At 41.8% G+C, this 27,832-nt stretch overlaps 1 protein-coding gene across 3 annotated transcripts in view; it reads left to right on the top strand.

Annotated features, from left to right (window-relative positions):
• The window catches only part of ANO6 (anoctamin 6), a 230,726-nt gene that overhangs the window by 76,005 nt on the left and 126,889 nt on the right, over positions 1–27,832 (top strand). For 2 of the 3 annotated variants that reach the window (XR_004540720.1, XM_033959705.1), the window contains exon 4: positions 20,666–20,731. Coding sequence is in view for 2 of the 3 variants with exons in the window: in XM_033959705.1 (XP_033815596.1) it covers positions 20,666–20,731 (66 nt within the window). In the remaining variant the exon portion in view is untranslated. Of the gene's footprint in view, positions 1–20,665; positions 20,732–20,865; positions 20,903–27,832 lie in introns of those variants that run through there. The other variant, XM_033959706.1, reaches the window with a different exon arrangement.

Raw genomic sequence — 27,832 nt, forward strand, 5'->3', positions numbered from 1 at the left:
GGCAAAGGGTGCCAGGGAGAGAGAGAAAAAAATTGCAGGAGGGAGAAAGACAGAAAGAAAGGAAGAAAGAAACAGGAGCAGGGAGAGAGACATAAAGAAAGAAAGACAGACAGCCATATATTCTAGCACCCGTTAATGTAACGGGCTTAAACACTAGTATTTACATAAAAAGCAAGTGCATCTTGAAAAGGCATTTGTGAGGTTTTCAGAATGTGTCAAAACAATCCCAAAGACAAAGAAAGCAGTTCCCATCTTCACAGAAAGAACTTTTTGCTCCATGTAAATGTGTCATTAAGTTGCAAGATAATATTTTATTTAGCTTTCCCATTTGAGGTTTTTCCATGTTAGTGGGAAAGTGGGTTGGAAGGCATACCTAGACTCTATTGGATGTGATGGTATTTGGAAATGTGGATGGGTGATTGTTTTTTACATAAATGTGTTTTGTTTTGTTTTTTTTCTTTCCTCATGTATCCCTCATGCAGTAGCGTAGCCAGACCTGTTATTTTGTGTGGTCCCACAGTTAAGTCAGGTGGGTCTTCCATTTTTGTTCTCTCTGCCTTTGAATTTGGCAATTGCCAGCCAGCCAGGCCCAACAACTCCCCCCCACCCTCCCCAACCCCTGGTGTTCTTCAGCTTTTTCACAGGTGGCAGCAGTGACGCGTATCTGCTGCTTGTTTCAGACCTGCAGAGTTCCATCTGCCATGTCCTGCCAGAGAGAAAACAGGAAGTGACATTAGTGAGGGTGGGACAAGCAGAGGAAAGCCTGCAAGGCTGGCACAGTCAGTGGATGTGTGTTGCTACCTCCACCTGTGAAGGTGATGAAGAACACCGTGAAGGGGGAGGTTTAGAGAGAGAGAGGGGAGTTAAGAACATAAGAATTGCCACTGCTGGGTCAGACAAATGGTCCATCATGCCCAGCAGTCCACTCACGCAGCGGCCCCAAGGTCAAGACCAGTGCTCCAAATGAGTCCAGTCTCACCAGTTTAGCATGAACTTGTCCAACTTTGTCTTGAAACCCTGGAGCCCCTATAACAGACTCCGGAAGAGCGTTCCAGTTTTCTACCACTCTCTGGGTGAAGAAGAATTTCCTTACGTTTGTACGGAATCTATCCCCTTTCAACTTTAGAGAGTATCCTCTCGTTCTCCCTACCTTGGAGAGGGTGAACAGTCTGTCTTTCTCTACTAAGTCTAATCCCTTCAGTATTTTGAATGTTTCGATCATGTCCCCTCGCAGTCTCCTCTTTTCAAGGAGTTGCTGGGCTGTGGGCAGGCAGAGGCAGATGCCGGATCCAGATGTAGAAGAGAAAGATAGAGGAAGCAAGACAACCACTGATGAATTGCTTTGGGTGGGCCTGAGCCAAGAATGCGTAGGCTGTGCCCACCCCCACCCACCCATAGCTACACTATTACCTGCATTCTGGGTTTTTAGACCACCAATGTTTGGGGACCATCAAGCTTAGGAATGAAATTATCAAGATGCATGGACAATAACAACCGTTAGTGTAAGTGAAATCACTGCAGGGTAAATAGTAATGAGATCCAAAGTATACAAATGTCGTCCGCCTAATCTATGGCCTCAAAAAGTCAGACCATATCAGCCCTTACTACAGAAAACTTCATTGGTTGCCACTAGAAGCGAGAATCATCTTCAAATTCGCCTGCCTCTGCTTCAAAACCCTAACTGGCTTGTCCCCGATATATCTCTCTCACCACTTTGCGTTCCCAGGCACCACTCGCACACGCAATGCCTATTTACCTACCCATCCCCAAAGGGATGCACCTACAAAAGATTCCTTAATAGAACTCTCTCATTCCAAGCTGGCAGATGGACAGATTGCCTGACCACCCTCATCTCATTTGCCCCATCTTACTCATTCTTCAGGAAATCTCTCAAATCTTACCTCTATGATAAATTTCTTGAACCCTCCCCTCCAAATAACCAAACTCTACCACCTCTCCTCCCCCCCCGATCTCTCCTTTCCTCCCCCTCAATCCAATACTTTCATCCTTCTTACTTACCCCTCCCCTCTCGGCACCCTCCCGTAATTGATACTTGTCATTTACTACTCTTTATCCTCGCTATATAGGTAACTATCTTTGCATAGTAAACCGCTACAACCGCATTATCCAGTCTCTTGCACTGTATCTTACTCTTTAAGTCTCTCGCACCGTATTTTCACTGTATAAATATCTCTGCTGTATATGTACAGTCTCCTGCTTTGTAAATCTGCTTTGTTTTCCGCTGTATTAACACCTATGCTGAATATGTACAGTCCCCTGCATTGTAAATTGCTCTCAGCTGCATAATACATTCCCTTACATTGTATCTTCGCTGTATATGTACAGTCTCTTACTTTGGAAACCGCTCTGAACTGTTTGTGGTATTGCGGTATAAAAAAATAAAGTTATTATTATTATTAAAACATCTCATTACTATGCAAATGCCATACAGCAAGCCACAGTATAGCTGGAAAAATTGCTCCAGCAAAAAGGTGGGGTTATTTTACCTTCCTGAGAGAAACAGGCCTCAAAGCTGCAGCCCGATACTCCTGGGCCCCATCTTAGTGTCCAGTATTCATCCCAGCCTCCTAAATCAAGATCCCTACCCCGTGAGCCATACCCATTCTCCTCCCACCACCACCACAACAACCACCACCACACCTGCCAGGACAAGACTAATGATCCAGTGGTACCGAGGTGTGGAAAAAATATATCTCTAGTATTAAGCTAGGATTCTTCTGGATCTAGTAAGATCATTAACTACATGCACTATGAATGACCTCTGCTGAATCTGCTTTTCACTGCTCTTCTGGAAAAACATAATAATTCACTTGTATAACCCTAATAAACACTAGGGGGCTCATAATCAAAAGAGAAATACATCCAAAAACCGGCCTAAGTCGGCACTTGGACGAACATTTCTCAAAAACGTCCAAGTGCCGATACAAAAAATGGGTTTTGGACGTATTTCTAAACGACCTAGGCCTTCATAGTGATGCTGAACGACCAAAGCTAAACGGGGTGTTTTGGGAGGAGTGTCGAGGGTGGGAGTTGGGCGGGACGTGGGCCGGCATAGATTTAGTCGTACAGCGTGTATAACCGAAAGTTATACAGCCCACGATCGATGGAACTTGGACGTTGTGACTTAGACCATGTAAAACATGGTCTAAGTCACAAAAACCCACCTAAACTCACCAGATAAGCACTGCAAACACATAAAACAGACCCCCACACACTACCCTAGTGATCACCGACCCCCCCCACCCCCATAAAATTATTAATCACATCTTTAAAATTCCATCTCCAGACCATCATCACCTGGACGCCTGGCATAGGAAAGCCTTGTCTTCCAGCACAGAGGCAGCTTAAGTCGTCTTGGGGGTGGGTTAGGGACCCAAAGAGAGGAGGATCCATGTCCATAAGCCCCTGTAATCACTGCATTGATATTTAAACATGTGCACTCCCCTATACACCTCCAAAACCCTTTTGTACTGGCATATAAGTGGCTCCTGGAGCCATAAGGGCTATTGGGGTGATAGATAAGTGGGTCTAGGGGATTCTAGAGGTGGTTTGTGGGGCTCACCGTAACCTATAAGGGAGCTGTAGGGAGGAGAAGACATGGCACCCTTTTTGTGAAGTTCACAGCAGTGCCCTGTAAGGTACCCCACTATTTAGGTGGTATGTCTGGGTGTGCAGTAGAGAGCTGCACGGGAACGGGGACGACGGGAATCCCGCGGGACCCGCGGGCATCCCGCGGGTTCCCCCTTCGGGTCACGGGGATCCCGTGGGGACGCCCCTAGGGTCGCGGGGATCCCGTGGGGACGCCCCTAGGGTCCCGGGGATCCCGTGGGGACGCCTCCGAGGGTCGCGGGGTTCCTGCGGGGCTGGATGTACTCAGTCGCGCAGCTCTTCTCCCTACCTTCTCTGCTTGCAGCACAGAGCCGAACGGAAGTCTTCCCGACGTCAGCGCTGACGTCGGGAAGACTTCCGTTTGGCTCTGTGCTGCAGGCAGTGCAGGTAAGGAGGAGAGTAGCCTCGCGGTTCAAGTGGCTACCAAGGGAGGGGGCGGTTCGCCCCGCCACACCCCGCCCCGGTTGCAGCACAGCCGGCCAGGTCCCCTTACTTTTGTGGCACTTCCCCGACCGACCGACAACAGCCCCGGTCCGACAATCCTCCCTGCCCTGTAGCCGCGAATCTAAATTATCTTCTTACAGCAGCTGTAATAAGGTAATTTAGATTCGCAGTTAAGAGCAGGGAGGTTTGTCGGACCGGGGCTGTTGTCAGTCGGTCGGGGAAGTGCCACAAAAGTAAGGGGACCTGGCCGGCTGTGCTGCACCCGGGGCGGTAGAGAAGGAGTGGGGAGAAAGACGCTGAAAGGCCATGGGGAATACAAAGGGGTGGAGAAAGACGCTGAAAGGCCATGGGAAGGGAAGGGAAGGGCGGGGGGGGGGGGGGAAGGACTCTGAAAGCACTTGTGGAAGACAGAGGGATGAGAAGGATGCTGAAAGCACATGGGGAAGACAAAGGGGTGGAGAAGGACGCTGAAAGGACATGGGGAAGACAGGGGGGGTGGAGAAGGACGTTGAAAGGCCATGGAGAAGACAGAGAGGGAGAAGGACGCTGAAAGGACATGGGAAATACAAAGGGGTGGAGAAGGACGCTGAAAGGCCATGGGAAGGGCGGGGGGGAAGGACTCTGAAAGCACTTGTGGAAGACAGAGGGATGAGAAGGATGCTGAAAGCACATGGGGAAGACAAAGGGGTGGAGAAGGACGCTGAAAGGACATGGGGAAGACGGGGGGGGATGGAGAAGGACGTTGAAAGGCCATGGGGAAGACAGAGAGGGAGAAGGACGCTGAAAGGACATGGGGAAGCAGAGGGGGGAGAAGGACACTGAAAGCACATGTGGAAGACAGAGGGGGGAGAAGGACGCTGACAGGACATGGGGAAGATGGGGGAGAAGGACGCTGAAAGGAAATGGGGAAGAGAGAGTAGGGAGAAGACGCTGGCAGGGAAGAATACAGATGCCAGACTATGGGGGGAGCGGAGAGAAGAAGATGGGTGCCAGACCAATTTGGAAGGGGGAAGAAAGGGAGAGGCACAGTAACAGAGCAAATGGAAGATGCAGAAGGAAGAGAGACAGTGGATGGAAGGAATTGAATGAGAACATGAGGAAAGCATAAATCAGGCAACAAAGGTAGGAAAAGAATAATATTTCTTTTTTTTATTTTGCTTCAGGATAAAGTAGTATATTAGTTGTGTTGATAAAAATTTATAAACATTAGAGGCTCTGGCAGAAACCCGTATGTATTCTTCCCAATTAATATTTTCAAATTAATAAAGTCTTTTTGCTTATTTGTAAATGGGTTTCTACCAGAGCCTTTAATTCAGTAGCATAATTAAATGAAATAACTATTTCTGAAGTTTATAGGGACGGGCGGGGACGGAGGGGATTCCTCGCGGGGACGGGTGGGGACGGAGGGGATTCCTCGCGGGGACGGGTGGGGACGGAGGAATTCCTTACGGGGACGGGTAGGGACGGGTGGGATTCCTCACGGGGACGGGTGGGGACAGGTGGGACTTTGGCGGGGACGGGTGGGGACGGGTGGGATTTCTGTCCCCGCGCAACTCTCTAGTGTGCAGTCCATCACTTTGCAGACCCCTCCCACGTCCAACAGGGCTTGTTCTAGGCGTTTTAGACTTGGACAAAAAGTTGGACTAAAATGTGGTATAAAGATGGACGATTTAGCAGCTTGGAAGATCAGATCGGCAGGACGTATAATTAGACGATTTTCAAAACGAAAAAAAAGTTGGACGTATTTTTCAAAAATGTGTCTTCAGCTGTTTTTTACTTTGGACGACTTGCAAGTTGGATGTAAATGGACTTAGACGTCCCTTTCAATTATGCCCTTCCAGGCCTCCAGATGGTCAAGGGGTGAAGGAGAGAGTATCATGGAAAAGTAAATTAACCTATGCATCTGTGATAATGAATCTATTTTTATGTATTCATGTGATTTCTCTGTGTTTAAGATGCCAAATTCCCTATATAAGGACTGGCTTTAGATCTGAATTTAGAACATACCTTGTCTATATTTAAGTAGTGTAGGTCCTCATATATCGATATATTAATAAATGATTGTTAATTCAGAGCACAAGCTAGTGTTATTTATTTACAGATTCCACAGAGGCAGGAGCAATCCCCACACATTTCTGCCCCCTCTGGCACCTTCCATCTAAATCGGCAACAGCAATCCTTAATCTTTAAAGGTAGTCTTGCAATATTACTGCTGAGGGGTCTTGTTTCCATATAAGGGTAATCTGTTGTTCTTACTAAAAAAATGAGAATTTAATTTTATCTTTTCCATTGTTTAAACATTATTAGCCATGCTTGAGCTGGAACTCTGATGTGCTTGAAATCTGTGGTTAACTTCTATTCAAACAGAAGCAGACAACTGCATCAGTGACCTAATGATTTGGAATGCGTTCGACAAGGTTCCGCATGAACGACTACTTCGGAAAATTGAGCCATGGAATCGAGGGTGAAATACTCACGTGGATTAAAAACTGGCGGGAGCATAGGAAACAGAGAATGGGGGTAAATGGACAATACTCGGACTGGAAGAGCATCACCAGTGGGGTGCCACAGGGCTCGGTGCTTGGCCCCCTGCTTTTTAACACTTTATAAATGATCTAGACATAGGTACGACCAGCGAGGTGATTAAATTTGTGGACGATACAAAGTTATTCAGAGTAGTGAAGACGCAGGGGGATTGCGAAGATCTGCAACGTGACATCATCAGGCTCGAGGAATGGGCATCGACATGGCAGATGAGGTTCAACGTGAATAAGTGTAAAGTGATGCATGTCGGTAACAAAAATCTCATGCAAGAATACAGGATGTCCGGGGCAGTACTTGGAGAGACCTCCCAGGAAAGGGACTTGGGAGTTCTGATCGACAAGTCGATGAAGCCATCCACGCAATGTGCGGCGGCAGCAAAAAGGGCAAACAAAATGCTAGGAATGATAAAGAAGGGGATCACGAACAGTTCAGAGAAGGTTATCATGCCGCTGTACCGGGCCATGTTGCACCCTCACCTGGAGTACTGCATACAGCACTGGTCGCCGAACATGAAGAAGGACACTGTACTACTCGAAAGGGTCCAGAGAAGAGCGACTAAGATGGTTAAGGGGTTGGAGGAGCTGCCGTACAGCGAAAGATTGAGAGGGGACATAATCAAAACATTCAAGGTACTGAAGGAGATAGACTTAGTAGATAAGGACAGGTTGTTCACCCTCTCCAAGGTAGGGAGAATGAGAGGGCACTCTCTAAAGTTGAAAGGGGATAGATTCTGTACAAACGTAAGGAAGTTCTTCTTCACCCAGAGAGTGGTAGAAAACTGGAACGCTCTTCCGGAGTCTATCATAGGGGAAAACACCCTCCAGGGATTCTAGACAAAGTTAGACAAGTTCCTGCTGAACCGGAATGTAGGCAGGTAGGGCTGGTCTCGGTTAGGGTGCTGGTCTTTGACCAGAGGGCCGTCGTGTGAGTGGACTGCTGGACATGATGGACCACTGGTCTGACCCAGCAGCGGCAATTCTTATGTTCTTAACTTCAGAACTATCTAAGAATGTACAATATAGAAAATTAAAATGATCATGCATTTCAAAATAAAGATCATGAATTTTAGCAAGGACATGGATTTCATTGCTGATTATCAAGTGTACGAAGGGCCGATGAAAGTTCTCAGCCCAATCAAGAAGAGAATGATGTAGAGCCATGAAACTTGCACGTTATTTATATACTGCTTATTAAAGTGGTTTATAATCAGGTACTCAAGCATTTTCCCTATCTGTCCCAATGGTCTCATAATCTATCTAACATACCTGGGGCAATGGAGGATTGAGTGATTTGCCCTGGGTCACAAAGAGCAGCATGGGACTTGAACCCACAACCTCAGGGTGCCGAGGCTCTAGCTCTAACCACTAGGCCACTCTTTCATCCACACTTTCCTCGATACTTTTCATTTCATATCATTGAAATGAAAAGTTTCAAGAAAAGTGTGGAATAACTTGTAAGCTTCACATTTTCTTTGATGGGCTGAAAACTTTTCAGCAGCCCCTTGCAATCTCTTGCCTCTGTCACATCTTCTCACCACACTGCCAATGCATCAGCCCTTTGTTTCTTTTTTTTTTTTTTTTATCTTTATTGACATTTCAAAACTTTATAATGTATACAATTAAAGAATCAGAAAAAACTGTATGAAAATATATTGTTATCATCACATTATTACATTGAACAATATATTATACTATCAATATAATAAAAATTAATTTTACTCTTCCAAATAAATATTCCACACACCCCCACCCTCCCACCCTCCCTGGATGTGTAAAGGAATCTAAAAAAGAAAAAAAAAATCATAATTATAACGTAATAAAATTAGTCAATGGACCCTATATCTCATTAAAGGACTTGCTCGTACCTAAATGTTCTGCCATTATCTTTTCATACTTATATGTTGTACACACAGTTGCCCACCAAAAGTTGAAATTAATCCTATCATGATTTTTCCAATTGCATGTAATCATTTGAATCCCTATTCCTGTCAAAATCATTAAAAGGCGACTTTTATTTTTATCTAAAGTGGGTTTAATATGGAGAATCATTCCACATATTATCGCCTCATATGTCAAGGGGATAGATGCTTCAAAAATAAGATTAATTTGTCCCCAAATTGACTTCCAAAAACTAAGTATCAATGGACAAAAATATATCAGATGATCCAAAGTCCCTATATCCATATGACAATGCCAACATCTATTAGATTTAGAATTATCTATTCTATTTAACCGAACTGTAGTCCAGAAAATCCTATGTAATAAAAATAACCATGTTTGTCTCATAGATGCTGACATTGTACATTTCAACCTCCAAGTCCAAATTCGTGGCCAACGAGACACAGAAATATACTGTTTTATCTCAAAACTCCAAATGTCTCTAAGACTATTTTTTGGCTTCTTATTTAAAAATTCAGAAATCAATTTGTACCACTGGGCTGCCTGATGTCTTACTAAATCTGTTTGGTAGCAAAGGATCTGCAAGCTGAAATAAGTTTTTAATTTTTTCCATTCAGGGAACCCACTCTTAACAGCTTGCTTCAAATGCAACCATCTATATTGTTGAGACTTTGAAATGCCAAATGAATGCTGCAGTTGTGAAAACTCAAGCAGTTTACCATTAGATATAACGTCATCTAATGTCCTAATATTTGCCTGCATCCAATTCTTCCAAGCGATCCCAGCACCGCCTATTTGAATCTTGGAGTTTAACCATAAGGACTGTAAAGTAGAATTCATTATTGGAACCTCTGTTAATTTGTCAATAAATTTAATTATTTTCCACTTATCCAATAAAATTATGTTCTCCTTAGCATATCTAGGTAATCTAATACTTAGTACATGAGATAGTCGCATAGGGGACATAATTTTCCATTCAAGATATAACCAATCTGGTTGATGTTCCATAAGCTCGGGGAGGATCCAATACATACCTTGACACATTATATAGGCTTAATGATACCTATAAAAATTGGGAAAATTTACCCCACCCTTCATAATTGGTTTTTGTAACGATACTAAAGCAATTCTTGTTTTTTTCCCAAGCCAAACAAATTTTGATAGTATACTGTTTAATTTTTTGTAAAAGGACCCTTGAAAATAAACTGGCAACATACCCATTTGGTAACAAACCATAGGCAAAATCATCATCTTTACTGTTAGAATTCTCCCCCACCAAGACAAATATAAATGATTCCATTGCTCACACAATTCCATAACCTTCAACAATAAGGATTTTTCATTTACCTTCATTGTTTCTTCCAATGTACTTTTTATCCAAATACCTAAATATTTTATTCCATCTTCCTTCCAACTAAACTGAAACGAATCAAATAATCCTTTTACACAATGTACATTTAGTGGAAGAACTTCTGATTTATTCCAATTTATTTTGTTTCTTTCACCCAATCATTACCCCAACATTGACTGGTTAAATGTTACATCAGGGAGTGCTAGGGAGGTAAAATTCCTAGATGTCATAAATGACTGCTTCTTGCAGCAACTGGTCCAGGAACTGACAAAAGGGAGTGCTATTTTAGATTTGGTCCTTAGAGAAATGCAAGACATAGGAGGAGTTAACTGTGTTGGGTCCGCTGAGAAGCAGTGATCATAACATGATCAAATTTGAGCTGATACTGGAAATAACGTTGCAAAAGAAATCTACTGTAGGGGCGTTTAATTTTCAAAAGGGCAACTATGATAAAATGAGGAAAATGGTTTTAAAAAGCTAAAAGGATCAGTTGCAAAGGTTAGGATGGTAAACCAGGTGTGGATGTTATTTAAAAATACCATCATAAAAGCCCAGACCAGATGTATTCCACGTATCAGCAAAGGTGGAAAAAAGAGGAAACAAGAGCCGGTGTGGTTAAAAGGTGAAGTGAAAGAGGCTATTAGAGTCAAAAAACATCCTTTAAAGAATGGAAAAAGGATCCGAATGAAGAAAATTAAGAAGAAACACAAGCACTGACAAGTTAGATGCAAAGCATTGATAAAGACAGCTAAGAAAGAATATGAAGCGAAACTTGCAAAAGAGGCAAAAACGCAGCAATTTTTTTTAGGTACATCAGAAGCAGAAAACCTGTAAGGGAATCTGTGGGACTGTTGCATGATCAAAGAGCAAAAGGGGCTTGCTCAGGGAGGATAAGGCTAAAGCGGAAAGACTGAATGAATTTTTTGCTTCGGTCTTTACGAAAAAAGATGTAAGAGATCTACTGGAACTGGAAATGGTTTTCAAGGGTGATGATGCGGAGGAACTGAAAGAAATCTTGGTGAATCTGGAAGATGTACTAAATCAAATCGACCGAGCTTACAGGGACAGGGCGGGAACGGTGATAAATTTTTTCCCCGTGTCATTCTCTAGTGTGTATTAGAGGAGGAGGCATAAAGGGCAACTAGATCTAATTTCTGGCCACCCCCTTTTTCATGCTTAGCCACTTTCCCTACTGCAGCTAGCCAAAAGGAACATTTGAAAGACTGCTTTGAAAACATTAAGACATATAAAGAAAATTTAGACAGCCGTAATATCTGATCAAACCTTAGACAATAATCTAGCCTGATAAAAAAAAGCCCACATCTAACCATATTTGCAATGACAAATGTTTGCATTTGCTCAGTTGTATCTGGGCCAGTGGGAAAAAAGTTCAGAGATTTGATCTTTCCATTGTACTGCATTACTTTTTAAATCAAGTTTTCAGCTGCTTACTGACAGTTATGAATTTATCTGCCTTCTATCTCCAGGTAGGCCATAAAGTCATTTTTCATCTTTTTGGCAAAAGCTTTTATAAGATGAATTAGGCAGCTGATGCCACTGAGGTCCCTGCTCTCTCTTGCTTGGAGCGTGGCTGTAGTACAATATACCATAATATAATTCCACTCTGAACACTCGACAGCTTGTTTTTATTTTATTGTCCTAGAAAAATATTTTTATTTTCACTAAAACATGTGCCAGAAGGGCAGAGAAGCTCAGGATGCATTCAGTATCTTTTACATCCTTGTACATCTTTCACATGATGTTGTCTTAATAAAATATTATTCATAATGCATAAAAGAACTTATTTCACTGATCTACAATATTAAGAACATAAGAATTGTCATACTGGGACAGACCGAAGGTCTATCAAGCCCAGTATCCTGTTTCCAATAGTGGCCAACTCAGGTCCCAAGTACCTAGCAAGACCCCAAGTAGTAAGACAGATTCTATGCTGCTTATCCTAGGAATAAGCAGTGGATTTCCCCAAGCCATCTCAATAATAGCCTATGGACTTCCCTTTTAGGAAATTATCCAAACCTTTTTTAAACCCTACTAAGCTAACTGACTTTTAACATGAAAGAACAATTATAAAAAAATATTCACAAAGTAATTTGATTAAGGGACCATTTTACAAAGCAGCACTAAAAAGTGGCCTTAGCATGCCCATACACAGGACTTTCCCATGTGTTAAGGACATTTGTAGCGCAGCAGTAAAATGGCTGATTTCTGAATTTTTGCATTAATGGCCACGCGCTAATGTTGCCATATGTGTGTAGCCATTAAAACAAGATTAGCGCATGATTCCTTAGTGCCACATATTTTGTAGGCAGTAAGGCCCAGATTCTATAAATGATCAGCACGCCTAGCCAATCTAAGCATATTTATTCATTTAGGTTTAATCAGTGCCGTTAATTGAAAAGCACCATTAAAAAGCAATTTAAAAACAATTAGCTGTTAGGCACATAACTCAGTAGGCACCTACCACTTCAAGGTAGATATCTACTCCAAAGTGCCTACCAGAAAGAAGGCATTCTTAGGGGTAGATTTTAGGCATGTTTTGACAGGCACAGATAGGTGCCTAACTTAGGTGCATTCATTTAGGCCAAGAAAACCCTGAGTAAATGGAGAGCGCCTAAGGTTTCAACATTTACTGATGCCTAAGACCACTTAGGCACCCTTAGGTGTTATTCTGTAAATGGCGCCTAGCAGTTGATTGACAATTGCACTCCTTTGTGCCTAGAATCAGGGCCTAAGTGCTCATATGCTAATGAGTTAGCATATGGAAATGTAGCTGCGCTAACTGATTACCAAAGAAACCAAGTCCCCACCCCTAGACATGTCCCCTTAGTGGAAAAAAATAAGATCAATTTTTCAGCACGTAGTGTGCACATGCTAACCCGGAACTTACTCCAGGCCTCCCAAGCACACCCTACAGTAAACCATTTTAAGCTGAGGTAAGCACACACTAGTGCTTGCCGCAGCTTGGTAAAAGAACCCCTAAGAAACTAAAAATCTCAATTGCATATCACAACAAAACCCAAATTAACTCACTTTACAAAACTTGCTTTAACAAAACCCTTGATTAATTAATTTAATTTATGAAACTTAAAGCCCACCCACTGGGTCCAATCACAGTAGTTTAGCTAATTGAAATACTCCTGAATGAAGAATTGAGTTGTGGGGTTTATGTAGGGGGTTTGTTTTTGTAATTGGGTTTGTGGGAGGTTGTCTGTGTGTATGAAGTGAATTTGAACTGCAGAAGGAATTCCAGGATAGTTATACAGTATAATGCACATCTGGGGGAACATTTCAGTGAGGACACTACTCTGAATGGGAAGCAGTTACGAGCGGTGTCCTGCAGGGGTCAGTGCTGGGACCACTGCTGTTCAATATATTCATTAATGACCTGGAAGTAGGGATGAAGTGCGAAGTTATAAAATTTGCGGATGACACAAAACTCTCCAGCAGGGTTAGAACTGTTGAGGAATGTAAAGAACTACAAAAGGACCTGAACAAACTGAGTGAATGGGCAAATAAATGGCAAATGTGTTTCAATGTAGAGAAATGCAAAGTCTTGCACATAGGGAAAGGAAACCCGATGTACAACTACAAGATGGGGCGAATGGGATTGGGGAAAAGCAACCTAGAAAGGGACTTGGAGGTTTTGGTGGACCAAACAATGAAGCCGAGGGCACAATGCGCAGCAGCCTCAAAGAAGGCAAACAAATGAAATTGAAAGAATCAAAAACAAAATTACTCTGGCTCGGCCCAAAATTAGAACACCTGCCCACCCTCTTCACACTACCCTCAGGCGCTGCACTGCAGCTTGAGTTCTCAAGCAAGGTCCTTGGCATCATTATCGATTCTTCTCTCTCCCTCAATGACCACCTCAACTCCTTGGCTAAATCATGCTTTTTCAGCCTCCACATGCTGAGGAAAGTAAGATCCTATTTTCGCCAACAACATTTTGCCGTCCTTGTCCAATCCATCATCCTCTCCAAATTAGACTACTGCAATGCCATCTACTTAAGCCTATCAAAAAAAGTCTTCAAAGACTCCAGCTAATCCAGAATACTGCAGCCAAGTTGATCTTTGCAAAACACAAGTCTGACTATGTCTCCCCACTCCTAGCCAAATTTCACTGGCTCCCAGTGATTTCCAGAATCCATTTCAAATGCTCCTGCTTGGCTTTTAAGATCATTCATGGCATCCTTCCTCCCTTAATCCCACTATCTTATAACTCCTCGAGTCCTGATTCTACCAGACCCACCCAAAGGTATAAATTATCCTTTCCCTCTCTACATGGTATTCACTATGAAGGCAAACTGGGAAAATCCCTTCTCTTCAGAATCACAGGTCTTTGGAACGACCTTACTACCCTGCTGCGGAGCCTGGGCTCCCTCCAATTATTCTGCAAGCAACTGAAAACCTGGCTTTTCACTAAAATGTAATTCTATCCCCCCTTACTCTTCTCTTCTATATATAAGTTCATGTAAACCTTTTTTTTTCCTTCTCTTCCTATATTTTAAGTTCTTGTAAACCGTGCCGAGCTCCACAACATCCGTGGAGATGATACGGTATATAAACTTAAAGTTTAGTTTAGTTTAGTTTAGTTTAGAATGTTGGGCATTATCAAAAAAGGAATCACTACCAGAACCAAAGAAGTTATCCTGCCGCTATATCGGGCAATGGTACGCCCGCATCTGGAATACTGCATTCAATACTGGTCACCGTACCTTAAGAAGGATATGGCAACACTCGAGGGAGTCCAGAGAAGAGCAACAAAAATGATAAGGGGCATGGAAAACCTTCCATATGCTGAGGGCTGGAGAAACTGGGGCTCTTTTTCCCTGGAAAAACGGAGACTTAGAGGGGACATGATAGAAACTTACAAGATTATAAAGGGTATAGAGAAGGTAGAGAGGGACAGATTCTTCAGACTGGTGGGGGAAACAAGAACAAAAGAGCACTCAGGAAAATTGAAGGGAGATAGATTCAGAATGAATGCTAGGAAGTTCTTCTTCACACAGAGGGTGGTGGATACCTGGAATGCGCTTCCAGAGGAGGTGGTAGAGCAGAGTACGATTTTGGGTTTCAAAAAGGGGTTGGACAAGTTCCTGAAGGAAAAGGGGATTGAAGGGTATAATTAGAGGGGTACTACACAGGACAAAATGCCTTAAATAAAGGATCACTTACAGGTCACTGACCTGGGGGGCCACCGCGGGAGTGGACTGCTGGGCGCGATGGATCTATGGTCTGACTCGGCAGAGGCGATGCTTATGTTCTTAGGTAGATATTTAAAATAATTTAACCAGGAAGGAGAGGATCCTGCCCAGTTAAATCATGTAGGGAGCCCCACCACTAATATTCAATAGCATTTAACTAGACCATTAGCACAGACAGCCATGTTACTATCCTAGTAGTCAAATTAACTAATTCAGCTCAATATTATTTTCTGGATAACTATCTTTTCTTTTCTTTTTAACATCATTTTTTATTGAAGAGTCCACAAGAGAGCAAGCATGGTTCCAAAATAAAAATAGGAAAATGCAAACAGTAGCAACCAGTACAAGGGCACAATAGTCAGCAACAAAAGTTCAAAATACACCAAGAAAACATTGGACTGTCCAAGAGCAAATCAGCCCGCCTCTCTATGTGGCCTCAGAAAGTTTTTAATATATGTCATCCCTCCCCAAGACTTCCCTACTCATGGAACAACACACATACCAGTCAACACACAACATTCAAGCAATCAGACATACACCCCGCTCACACTCCCCAGTCAGTCAGGCCCTCCCCTCCCTACCCCCCCCCCCCAAGCCAGAAGACCAGGGGTGACCGCAGAAACACCCTCCAAAGGGCCAAATAGGCCAACACCTCAGGGTTAGTGGAGTGTTTATAATAACAGAGTTCAAAACGCGCCAGCTCAATCATTTGGCTGAGCCAACTGTCAAAGGGAATAGACCCTTCCTGGACCCAATATTGTAAGATCGTTCGTTTAACCGTCAACAAAGTCAGATAAATGAAACGCCGTTGAGGAACCATAAGGCCCTGCTCTTCCAACAAGGACTGGTCACCGAGGAGCAGTGTTTGGTAATCCCACTCAACGGTGCGTTGCAGGACTAGATGAAGTTATGTAAAGGAAAAGTTCCATATGGATAGTTCAGGGCATTCCAAAAAGGAATGCAGTACCGTCCCAGGGGCCTCACAACACTTGGTACACAAAGTCTCTTCCCACAAACCTATGTGAGCCCCCCTCTGTTTAGTGATATAAGCCCTATGCAGGATTTTAAATTGAGTCAACTGCCAAGCCACCGACTTCACAAAATCATGCAAAGTATGAAAGAACTCCAAAAAGGTATCTGGGGAGTACTGTGCAGCAACCAATTCTGCATATAAACAGTCTATATTTTCTCATGTGCACCCATGTTATCTTTGTTATCAGAGCCTCAGCAATACCACTCAAAGCTCAGGATCTTCGTTGCTTTAAGCTTTATGTGTTTGCTCTTCATCGGCTCATATTTTATAAAATTTATTATTTTCTTTAACTTTATAACCAAAGTATTCTTAATTGAATTTTACTTAGCTTGTGGTTTTAAGCATGAGGAACTAGTGTTGCCAACATGTTTCACCTGCTGCTTTGTCAAGGCTGCCCATGAAAGATAATAAACGATACTTTAACAACTTCCCTTTTTTTGTTATACAAGTCAATCAAGATTTAAATTAGAAATACTCATGAGTCTAAATGGGTTCGTTCATTAAAAGTCTTATTATGAATCACAAACCTCGCAACAATTCAAATTTCCTACCTTTTTCTCAACCACCATCTGTATGCTGTCTCATTTTAGCAGTTTACTGCTAAACATATATAAACCATATATAAACTGGTTTTAGCAGTTATAAAGTTAAACTAAAGAAAATAATAAGTTTGATAAAATATGAGCCGATGAAGAGCAAACACATAAAGCTTAAAGCAATGAAGATCCTGAGCTTTAAGTGGTATTGCTGAGGCTCTGATAACAAGGATAACACGGGTGCATGTGAGAAAATATAGACTATCCAAGTAGTGCCAGGGCAGTCTGTGGCAGAATTGGGATAGACCTGGTATCTGAGTGGTGACGGGACATTTGCATGCGAGACTTCAGCGCGCCGACAATTCAGCACAAGACACCAGTGCGCCGCCTAAAAAGTGACTTTTAAAGAGCTCCGACAGTGGGTGTGGGGGGGAACCCCCCACTTTACTTCAGACTGTTCGCGCTGCTGTTGTGCTGAAGTCTCGCGCGCAAATGACTATGAACCATCTGGGTACTGCCAATATTCAGTGCTGATGCCCAAATAGTTATCTGACCAGTAGAACTGTACACATAGTTATCTGGGTACTGGTACTGAATATTGGCCATTCCAAGGTAACTTCCTGCAGCTGAACAAGAACTGTACCCATGTTTGGCCTGGCATTGAATATTGGGGTGGGGGGAAATGTGTTTGAAAGTAATGTTCCTCAAGGTACTGTTAAGTTCATCATCGTAATGTGAAAAAAGTTTGGCACCATGGAGACACTCTCTGGATCAAGTCATCCCTCCAATGTCTATAGCTGGATGTTAAGGAAGGCCATGCTGAGGTCTGATTATTTTAAAACAACTATAACAATCTCTCACTGAAACAGGAAAATTTTAACTCTTCAGCAGAGGTGTCACTATGGGGTGGCAAATGGCACCCCCCTCCAAAAAAAAAAAAAATGGCTTGCCTTACCAGCTTCTGTGCAAACACTCTAATATATTTCAAATCATACCTGCAGCAGCAGCAAATTTGAATGCTGGCTGCCCCCAACCACAGAGCAAATGGGCAGGCAGGCAGGCAGGATGCTGACAAAGATAAGGAATATGCACTAATCCTCCTCTGTATGGGCAGCAACCTTCACAAAGCTTCTTAAGTAGTATGAATTCCCATAGATCTCATTGCAAATATCACAAGACAATCCCTGCACACTTTAAGGAACTGATGCTTTATAAGATGTCACTACTTTTGCCAGCCCTGGGAAAGGGATAGAGGGCCAGTGAAGGAAAGAGATAAGGGGGGTTGGAGGTGGATAAAGAGAATAATACGAGATAGCAAATGATGAGGAAGAGCTTATCAAGATGCAAGAGAAAAAAAGATGATGGGAAGGAAAGAAATGAAGAAGGAGAGCATGGAAGTCAGGTGAAAGAGGAAAGAAAGATGGGAAGACGAGAGGAAGGAGAAAAGAGAAGAGGGAGATGATACCCAAAACGGGAAATTCAGATTTATATTTTCATTCTATCCAGTCCTGTATAGAATTCAGACTTTTATTCCATATAAAAGAATTTGTCAAATAATGCAATTATTTATAATGATAGTTGTATTCAGTGGCTTAGTGAGGGTAACTAGTATCCCTCCCCACTGCTCTCTTCTCCACTCCCCATCACCACCCCCGGCTGCTTCCCAAACCTCCCTGCCGTGCACCTTTTTAAATTTCCAGGCAAGAGCAACAGCACAAACCTGCTGCCTGCATCTGATGTCACTTCCTAGATGAGGGGCCCAATGCGAGCAGCAAGTTCTTAGTGCTGCTTGTGCAGGAAAAATTAAAGAGGTACAAGGGAAGGAGCACAAGCGTGTGACAGGGGTGGAGGGCACGGGTGCCTGCCCCTTTACAAATACTGCGCCTGGGGTGGACCACCACGCTCCACAACCTCCTTACTATGCCAGTGGTTTTATTTTTGGGATGGAACTTGCTGGGGTGATTTCTTTATATCTAGAAGAACCTTTGAACTTTTTCTTGTAGCATCTTATAGAGTTTATTTGAAGTTGAGAAGGGAGCATGATGTATAGAAATGTCATTTTGGCTTGCCTCCCCTCCCCACCCCACCCCCAGCACACATTGTAATCCCACTGAAGAAAAATCATTATCTACCATATCACATATGAAAAGGAACAGGGATGAGATTTGATATATCACCTTTCTAAGGTTATAATCAAAGTGGTTTACATATGTAACCTCCTTTTTGTAGTACAGCTAGGTTCAGACACTAAAGGCCTCTCCTATGTTAGGGGCCTGGGTCAATCAGAGGCTTAGGCCCCACCCAGTGCATCCCAGGATGCACCGGGAAGGGGACTAAGGCCCTGATTGGCCCAGGTGCGTAAAGCCTCTCCTATGGGAGGGGTCTTAGGCACCTGGACCAGAGTCTTAGGCCTATCCCAGTACATCCCAGCATGCACCAAAAAGGGGAAGGCCCACATTTTGAAGAGGTGGATCTGCCGGCAGGAGGGAGTTGGCATCCCTTCTGCCGGATTGTCATCTAACAGCTACAGGGTTGTGGGGAGGGTATTGGGGGTTCTGGAGGGGTGTCGAGATTTCAGGGAGTGTCAAGAGTTTGAGGGGACCCTGGCTGCAGGAGGGAGTGGGCATCCTTCCTGCCACTACTTAATTTAAAGGTGGGGGATTGGACATGTTGGGGGGGTCTGGATGGCCAAAATAGAAGGCTGACACTGATTTTTCTTTTTAAAGTTCAGGGGGTGTCCCGGCATGACTTTTTCTTGTTAAATGGGCATACATGTTATGCATGTGTAACACATGCATATCTTTGCCCATTTAAAAAACAAACAAACTACTCTTCCTGCCCTGAACAGCTGAGCAGTAGGATACTGCTTCAGAGCTTCTTCGGGACTTCCCCTGCCAGCTCTGCACATGTCTCAGTTGCTGTCTCCGACAACTGATTGGATGGGATTAAGGTGGAACTCTGGGCAACTCATTTGCATGTGAAATTGTTTGAACATCAATTGCATTTTCCAAATCGGACAATTAATCAGCCCCACGGCAACCTACAGGATTTTAATGACAATTTTTGTGTGTCCGACCCTCAGTGATGATCAAGCAATGTCCAGTCAAGGATGACTCCTGGTGACCATGTAGGGCCAGATTCTATAAATAGCACTGAAAATTCAGCCCCAATAAAATTCAGTGCTCAGTGCTATTCTATAAAAGGAGCTTTGAGATAGAATAGCTTTGAGCACTCAGCTGGTCACAAGGACTTAGACCAGTTGAAAACTGATATGAATCCTGGCATGTAAATTGGACATGAATCCCCACTATTCCTTAACATTGCGCACATCCTATTTGAATGCCCCTAACTTGCTCATGCCCTTCCCATGCTCACACCCCATTTGAGCTGTATGTGTATTTTGGCACCCAAATCATAATTAGTGATGATTAAGTGCTTATTAGCCCCAATAATTATATCATTGGAGCCCCACTGACTAATTATTTAGGGTGTCCAAATCTGAGCGACCTTCATAGAATCCTGGTGATACTGTAGAATGACTTGAAGACTACTCAATGGCATCTTCATAGTCAATGTGATTGAATCAATCCATCTTGCCGCCGGTCTTCCAATGCCTCTTATGTGTTAAGCTTGCTAAACCTAATACTGTTTTCTAAGAAGAGTTTTATGCTTAGTATTCAGCTACCTGTCAGGGGAACTAAGTGATAACCATCTCAAATTCATATTAATTTTGAAAGGAAGTTACCCAGAAACTGTTTAAATTCTTATAAATAAATAGTAGTGCAGTATTTTTAATAACAGTCCTTAGAAAATTTTAAAGGTCTCTGTGGAATGCTAGTTTCCATCATAAATTATAGCACATTTTTCATGTTTAAATTCCTGATTTCATCTTATACTTTACCTGCCAAGTATTTGACATATTAAAAACAGCTCTTAGAGCATTGTGCTTTTAAATTAAATGTAAAAGTATTATATTATATTTACATTTAATTCCATTTTAACAGAGGAAGAGACAAGTATTTGAGTCAAACATCATCATCAAGGGCTTGCAATTAGAGGCGACGAGATCGGTAAGCATCATTTTTTTAAAGTCATGTTTATGAAATAAAAATATCAGAAAACTCTATTGGATCACTATTCAAATGCTGTGATCAGCATTTTTTTTTTTAAACACCAGCTGAAGAAGTTAAAGCAGGATAATCACCACTGCTAGCCCCATTCAAGTGATGCTGAATATCCAGGTAAAGTGGGCCATACTGCCGCTATATTGTCAGTGGTGTCTCATATTTTTTCAGTGCTTCCTTAGAGTCTGGTGTGGTCCTGGTGGACTGGAGAAGGACGAATGTGGTCTCTCTGCACGACCGGAAGTAAAGAGGTTGGGAATTATAGGCCACTTAGTCTGACATCGGTAGTGAGTAAACTAATGGAAATGCTTCTTAAGTGGTGGATAGTAAGATTTCTAGAATCAAATGGACTGCCTGACCGAGGCAGTATGGTTTTATGAGAGACAGATCTATCTGCTGGATAGAAGGGGTGAGAGATAGAAAGGAGGGAGATTATGGAAGAGGAAAGAAAGGGTAGATATAGGGGGCCAACACTGTATAGAAAAGGGGGAGAGGAAGAGGGCAGAGTTGGTGAAAGACTGGAAATAAGAGGAAGTAAAATAGGAGAGCCAGGGTGAGGGAAAGAGATGGAAAGCTGCTGGTAGACTGTAAAAAAGAGGGAGCTTGACTAGATAGTAAGAATGAGTTAAATCTGAACATAGAAGTAGAAAAATAAATTGAAGAAAGCTGAAACGAAAAGGAGAGAAAAATCCTGGCAAGAGGCTTAAAATGGAGGAAAGCAGAAATTAAAGAAGTAAATGGCCAGAAAATAAAGGTAGAAAAAGAATTTTATTTTTAATTTAGGATAATGTGGTACTTGTGTTTATAAAGGTTAATAAATAGAAATAGAAAATAAAATTAAGATGATATCTATTCATTGGACTAATTTTAATACATTTTTGACCAACTATCAGAGACCAAAACCTCCTTTCTCAGGTCAGGACAGTTTACTTTCTTGACCTGGGGAAGGAGGTTTTGGCCTCTGAGAGCTAACTGAGAAATGTTGTAAGTCCTTTCAATAAAATATCATATTATTTTCCATTTTTAAAATTTATATTTGTAATTCTTAATTTGTAATGTAATATGTATAATACCATCAGGGTAATGTAACAGGAAATTTTTGCTCACATCAACTCAGTCCTTTGCTCATGAAAATAAATTTTTGCTCACATGAACTTGATCATTAGAGGAAAGATTGAGCAAGAGACCAAGAAGAGTGGCCAAATCTAGCATGGGGGTATAGAGCCTAATTCCAGACAGCCTTATATGGTATGTGTCCTGCACGTAGAGAAAGACCAAGAAGAGCAGCTAAATCCAGCATAGAGGAAAGGAGCTCAATGCCGGATGGACTTGTATGGTCTGTGTCCTACACATGGCAAGAGACCAAGAAGAGTAGCCAAATTTAGGATGGGGGAACAGAACCCAATGCTGGACAAATCTATATGGTCTGTGTCCCATGCTTGGTGAGAGACCAAGAAGAGTGGCCAAATCCAGCTTGGGGGAATAGAACCCAATGCCAGACAGACTTTTATGATCTGTGTCCTGCACACAGCAAAAGGTGAAGGTTCAACAACTCCAATGTGTTGATCATTTTATTGTCACATACTGCAAGTGGGAGGGACTGAGCAGCCTAGGAGGGAGGGGAAGGCATCATGACTGATATGTGACATACTGCTGACTGTATTCAACTTATCATCCCCATCATGTTTAGCTGCCTATATGGTTGACATGCCTAGCTTTAGGTGTGAGCACTTATGCTAGCTCAATGACTAGCATAATTGTTCACACTTAACATCTGTCAGTTAGGAGCACAACTGTTGGTATTGTATAACCTTAGGCATAAGTGCTAGGCACGCCTCTGACCTGCCCATGCTCCTCCTACATCTACACCCCCTAGCAGTGGAGAAATCAGTTAGCTTTAAAAAAGGTTTGGATAATTCCTTAAAAGAGAAGTTCTTAGGCCATTATTGAGATGGCTTGGGGAAATTCATTGCTTATTCTAGGATAAGCAGCATAAAATCTGTTTTACTACTTGGGATCTTGCTAGGTACCTGGGACCTGGGTTGGCCACTGTTGGAAACTGGGTCATTCCATGTCAAGTGATCAGATTCTTGGAAAGTGCACTGCATGACCATCACGGATTTTGATGAAACTTCATATGCAGAGTCCACCATGTCTCAAACGAACTTTGGTAAAGTTTTAGTTTCGCCTGTGGAATATTTGTGGAGATATAGCCATTTGTTTGACCCCATACCACAATGAAATACAGTACGACAACTTTGAGACACAATATCTCCCGAGCTGTGTTTCCAAAAAAACTGAAACTTAGCTACCCTGCACAACTTTTTGAGCTCTGTTCATTGCTACCAATAACAATTTTTGCCGAGCACTGATTGAATGCCTGAATTACAGTAAACTTGGCCGAAAAAATTAGTGCTCCAAAAAAAGTCAAAGTTTGACATTACTTAGCTCCCACAATAATTGAGTAATAAATGCGAAATTTGGCGCATAATGTCTTAGTACAACGTTGTTTTCAAAAGTACAATTTCAACCAAGTTCTTTCCATTAGTTTACAAATTAAGTGTAAAGTTGCTAATTTGTGTAAAAAGGCCAAAAATAGGGTATTTTCAGCCTGCTTTTACAGAAAAATACCTTTTAGAAACTCTTTCAAATCAGTCTCATTAGAAAGAGCATATTTCAAACCCCCTAGAAAAGTGGACTTCATTTTTCAACGCTGGTTAACAATGGCTGAAAAAGGGGGACAAAGTTGGGAGACGTTGCCACGGCAACAACCTCTATTTCAACATAGTTCTGTCATTTTTAAAGTTACAGTTTTGTATTGACATAGTATTACTACTACTCTATTGCGTTGGTCCATGGTGACATTGTCACTACCAGTTCAAGAGTTTGAACTGGCAACCCCATCGCCATAGGGGTCACGCCCGATAGCTGTGCAATACCAGCCACAGGTGGGCCACTTCGTCCAGGTTCCCAAGCCTCGCATTTGGTTTCTTTGTCAAGGTTCCAAAGCCTTTTGTTGGTATCTTTCTGGTTCCAAAGCCAATGATTAGGGTGTCTTATCCTAGGTTCCCAAGTCTAAATTGGGTATCTTATATGGTTCCCAAGCCGAAGTGAAGTCCACTTTGATTTTAACTGCCAGCAATCTTTATAACATTCTGTTAAATTTTTGAGCCACTTTCTTCAATGCAGTTTCTGGAAATTGATATTGGCGGCCGGATGATGTAACTGAAGGGGCACAAAGCATGCAGATGAGGTGTTGCTCTGGAACCCAACAAACGTCTTGCCTTTCTGGCCAATAAAATGAATGAGCTGAACCGTGAGGATGCATAAATTTTATCAATGCATCATTTTGTTCAATTGAGACTTCAACAACGTTGCCTATCCACCATTGATTATCGTAAGTACAGGCAACGTAGCAACCAGGAAAGATTTCGGACACTTTCAAATTTGGAATGGCAGTATCAGAAATTTTGGCAACAAAATTTATTGTGTCATTTGAAACTTTGCTGACACGAACCGAGTTTGAGTCGACTGGTACAAATTGGTGGTGCTCTCTGGTACCGGCTACTGTGCTGCTTTCATGCCATCTTTCTTCTTTAAACTTTTTGCTTTCTTCAATTTCTTCTTTTGGAACATAAATGTATTTAACTCCGTGTATATTTTGGTCACAAAAGTTAAATAGATCCTTTGGCGTCAATATTTGATCCGTTGATGGTCTTTGGAGGCTAGCCCGGGCAGCCAGTCGTTTAGTTGTTCCACCAACTCCATCGCAGGGTGATTTTCCGTGGATAGTTCCAAAAAAATTCCATTCAGCCTCAATGTTGAAATCATTTCTGTGATTGCACAAATTCACAAAGTTCTTGTAGTTTTTATATTGTGCAGCTGAGCCATCACTGAAGTAGTATATTTTGGTAATGTTTGTTTGAGTTACCAAAAATTCGATCAACTTTTGAATAAACACGTGTACAGATATCGTATCATGTTGCATATGATCAGAAATAATGCAACAGTTTACAACTTGCAATGTGCCCACTTCATTGAGGTAATATGCAACAAAAGGATGTACCGTAGCTTGTGAATTTTCCCAGTGAAAGCCTTGGGCGGCATCCTGTACAACAAATGAGTAATTTTCAGCGAAATTCATCAAAACGATCATTTCCGTTTCTTTTAAGCCTGTCTTCAACATCTTCAAATATTCACTTTGATGTTTTGAAATGAAATGGTGGCTTGTCAACTTCCAAATCTTGCTTGCAAGTCTTTCAATAAAGTTGTCCATGGTTAGTACGCTTGTTTCTAATGTTTCACGGTCAGCGTGAACCCATTGCTTAAATTCTATTGATTCTTCTGGATCTAAATCCTTGAATATTTCTTCCAGGTATGCTGTTAGTGCTTCTTAACCAGGGCAGTTTTGACATCGTTGTAGCATACAGTCCTTGACATTTAGGTCGCACACAGTTTTTTCCATAAGAACTTTGTAGTTCTCTTTGACATTGGCGCCTTGTAGCATGAGCTTTACATTTTGATGTATCGTGCAGACACACACGGAGTGTGCACCTGATGCACCAACGGTTACACACCACTTTGGCCTGAGCTCACAGAATTTGGAAAAACCAATTTCAGTTCCGTATTTGTTACAGTACGCCACGTACAGCTCTTTTAAATTACACAACAGCAGCCGCTTTTGCTTTTGTACTTTTAAACCATTGAGGCGGACTGAAATGCAATCTTTTTTGCCAGGACATATTCTGCTGAATTCATCGTCTTCGTAAAAATCTTGAACTCTATTTGCAATTTCTTTTGGAAGGGACTTGCCAATTTTTGCATCAGGTATAGAACAAATGCCTTTCTCTTTCTTTACTTTTTACTTTCTGACCATGCGCGCTGAAACGCCAAACTTCATTGCTGTTTCCTTTATTGACCAACTTTTTGGGGCTATCGTCAATAATTGAACTTTCATTGACCTGTTGGATATTGCAATTTTCGTTTTCATTTCTTCAATGAGGTCAGTGTAATCTTCACATAACTTGCATTCTACAGACTGACGAGACGGCCCAACTTCTTCAGCTGAAACTCCAGCAGCAGATGTAATCTTCTTGGCTATCACATTCTGCACACGTTCAATTTTTCGTATCACATAGCCGGCTTTATCTCTACTAGCTAACCTTCGAATTTTCAATGGAGAGATTCCTAAAGCAGTCAAGCTTTGATCAACTGCATCGAAGATGCTGATATCAAAATCGTCTGAAGATGAAGATGCTGCAGTAGCTTCACTCATTGAAACGTATTGGGCTTTGCACCTACTGCAAAGTTTCTGACCTGGCTTGATATTTATTTTTGCCACTTTTCAGATCGACTTTTTTTTTTTTTTAAGTTCCACTTTGAACAATGTGATTTTTCTTTTCAAATGGATTACAACACGATGTTTGCTTTAATTCGTATTTGTCGAGATACTTTGCTTTGTGGTGGAGGCAGATTTGGTCTTTATCCATCAGTTCAACTTCAGAGCGCCGAGTGATAAGCAATTTTTCATCAGTTGACAAATTATGTAAAAAAATTAGCCCACATTTTTTAGAATAAAATGTGCCGTCATGACACTTTGACAACAATTTTTGCCCAATGGCACAGTCTGGCAGAAAAGGATTATTATTAGTCGATTCGTTGGCATCCATTTTAAACTGAATTAATAATAATGTGGATCTGAAAAAGAAAACAAGTTATAATTTGTGATCTACATGCAACAAAATTATCACATCAATTTCTAGTTAGGAATAATCATTAATTAAGAACACTATAATTGTACCCAAAGCTTGAGTAAAAATAAACAGGGAAAAACAGTGTGAAAAGTGACATAATTGTAAGTTGAAACGTAGGCCGTTGCCATGGTGACATCTCCCAACTTTGTCCCCCTTTTTCAGGCATTGTTAACCTGCGTTGAAAAATGAAGCCCACTTTTCTAGGGGGTTTGAAATATGCTCTTTCTAATGAGACTGATTTGAAAGAGTTTCTAAAAGGTATTTTTCTGTAAAAGCAGGCTGAAAATACCCTATTTTTGGCCTTTTTACACAAATTAGCAACTTTACACTTAATTTGTAAACTAATGGAAAGAGCTTGGAGGTTGAAATTGTACTTTTGAAAACAACGTTGTACTGAGACATGCGCCAAATTTCGCATTTATTACTCAATTATTGTGGGAGCTAAGTAATGTCAAACTTTGACTTTTTTTGGAGCACTAATTTTTTCGGCCAAGTTTACTGTAATTCAGCCATTCACTCAGTGCTCGACAAAAATTATTATTGGTAGCACTGAATAGAGCTCCAAAAGTTGTGCAGGGTAGCTAAGTTTCAGTTTTTTTGGAAACATAGCTCGTGAGATATTGTGTCTCAAAGTTGTCAGAATGTCACTGTCATACTGTATGTCATTGCAGTATGGGGTCAAACAAATGGCTATATCTCCACGAATATTCCACAGGCGAAACTAAAACTTTACCAAAGTTTGTTTGATACATGTGGGACTTTGTGCATAAAGTTTTATCAAAATCCGTGATGGTCATGCAGGGAGCCCTTGATCACTTGACATGGAATAACTAAACTGGATACTGGGCTTGATGGATCTTCAGTCTGTCCCAGTATGGCAATTCTTATGTTCTTATGAGCGCTAAAGGAATTATGCACTAAGGGACAAATTCTGTAATTGGTGCCTAAAAAAAAGGCAATTAAAGTTGCATGGCAAATGGGCAGTTACACTTAGGTGCCCATTACAGAATTGCTTCTAACTTAAAACTTAGGCATCTGTAATGTAGGCCAGGGTTTTAAAGGCCTACATTATAGGTGCCTAAGTCCTTTAGAGAATCGCGCTTAGCAGTGCCTAAGTCTTTCTCCACCCCTAAACACATCTACTTTGATATTAGGCACCGATAGGCACCTATCTTTTGTAGAATCGCATCTAAGAAGATAGGCATCTATCTCCCAATTAATTTTTTTTAAATCTGAGCTTGTTAAAGCTCATTATTAAAGCCAATATACCAATTAAATTAGGCACCTAACTTTA

The sequence above is a fragment of the Geotrypetes seraphini genome, chromosome 9 (genome assembly GCF_902459505.1).
Source record: "Geotrypetes seraphini chromosome 9, aGeoSer1.1, whole genome shotgun sequence".
Lineage (NCBI taxonomy): Eukaryota > Metazoa > Chordata > Amphibia > Gymnophiona > Dermophiidae > Geotrypetes > Geotrypetes seraphini.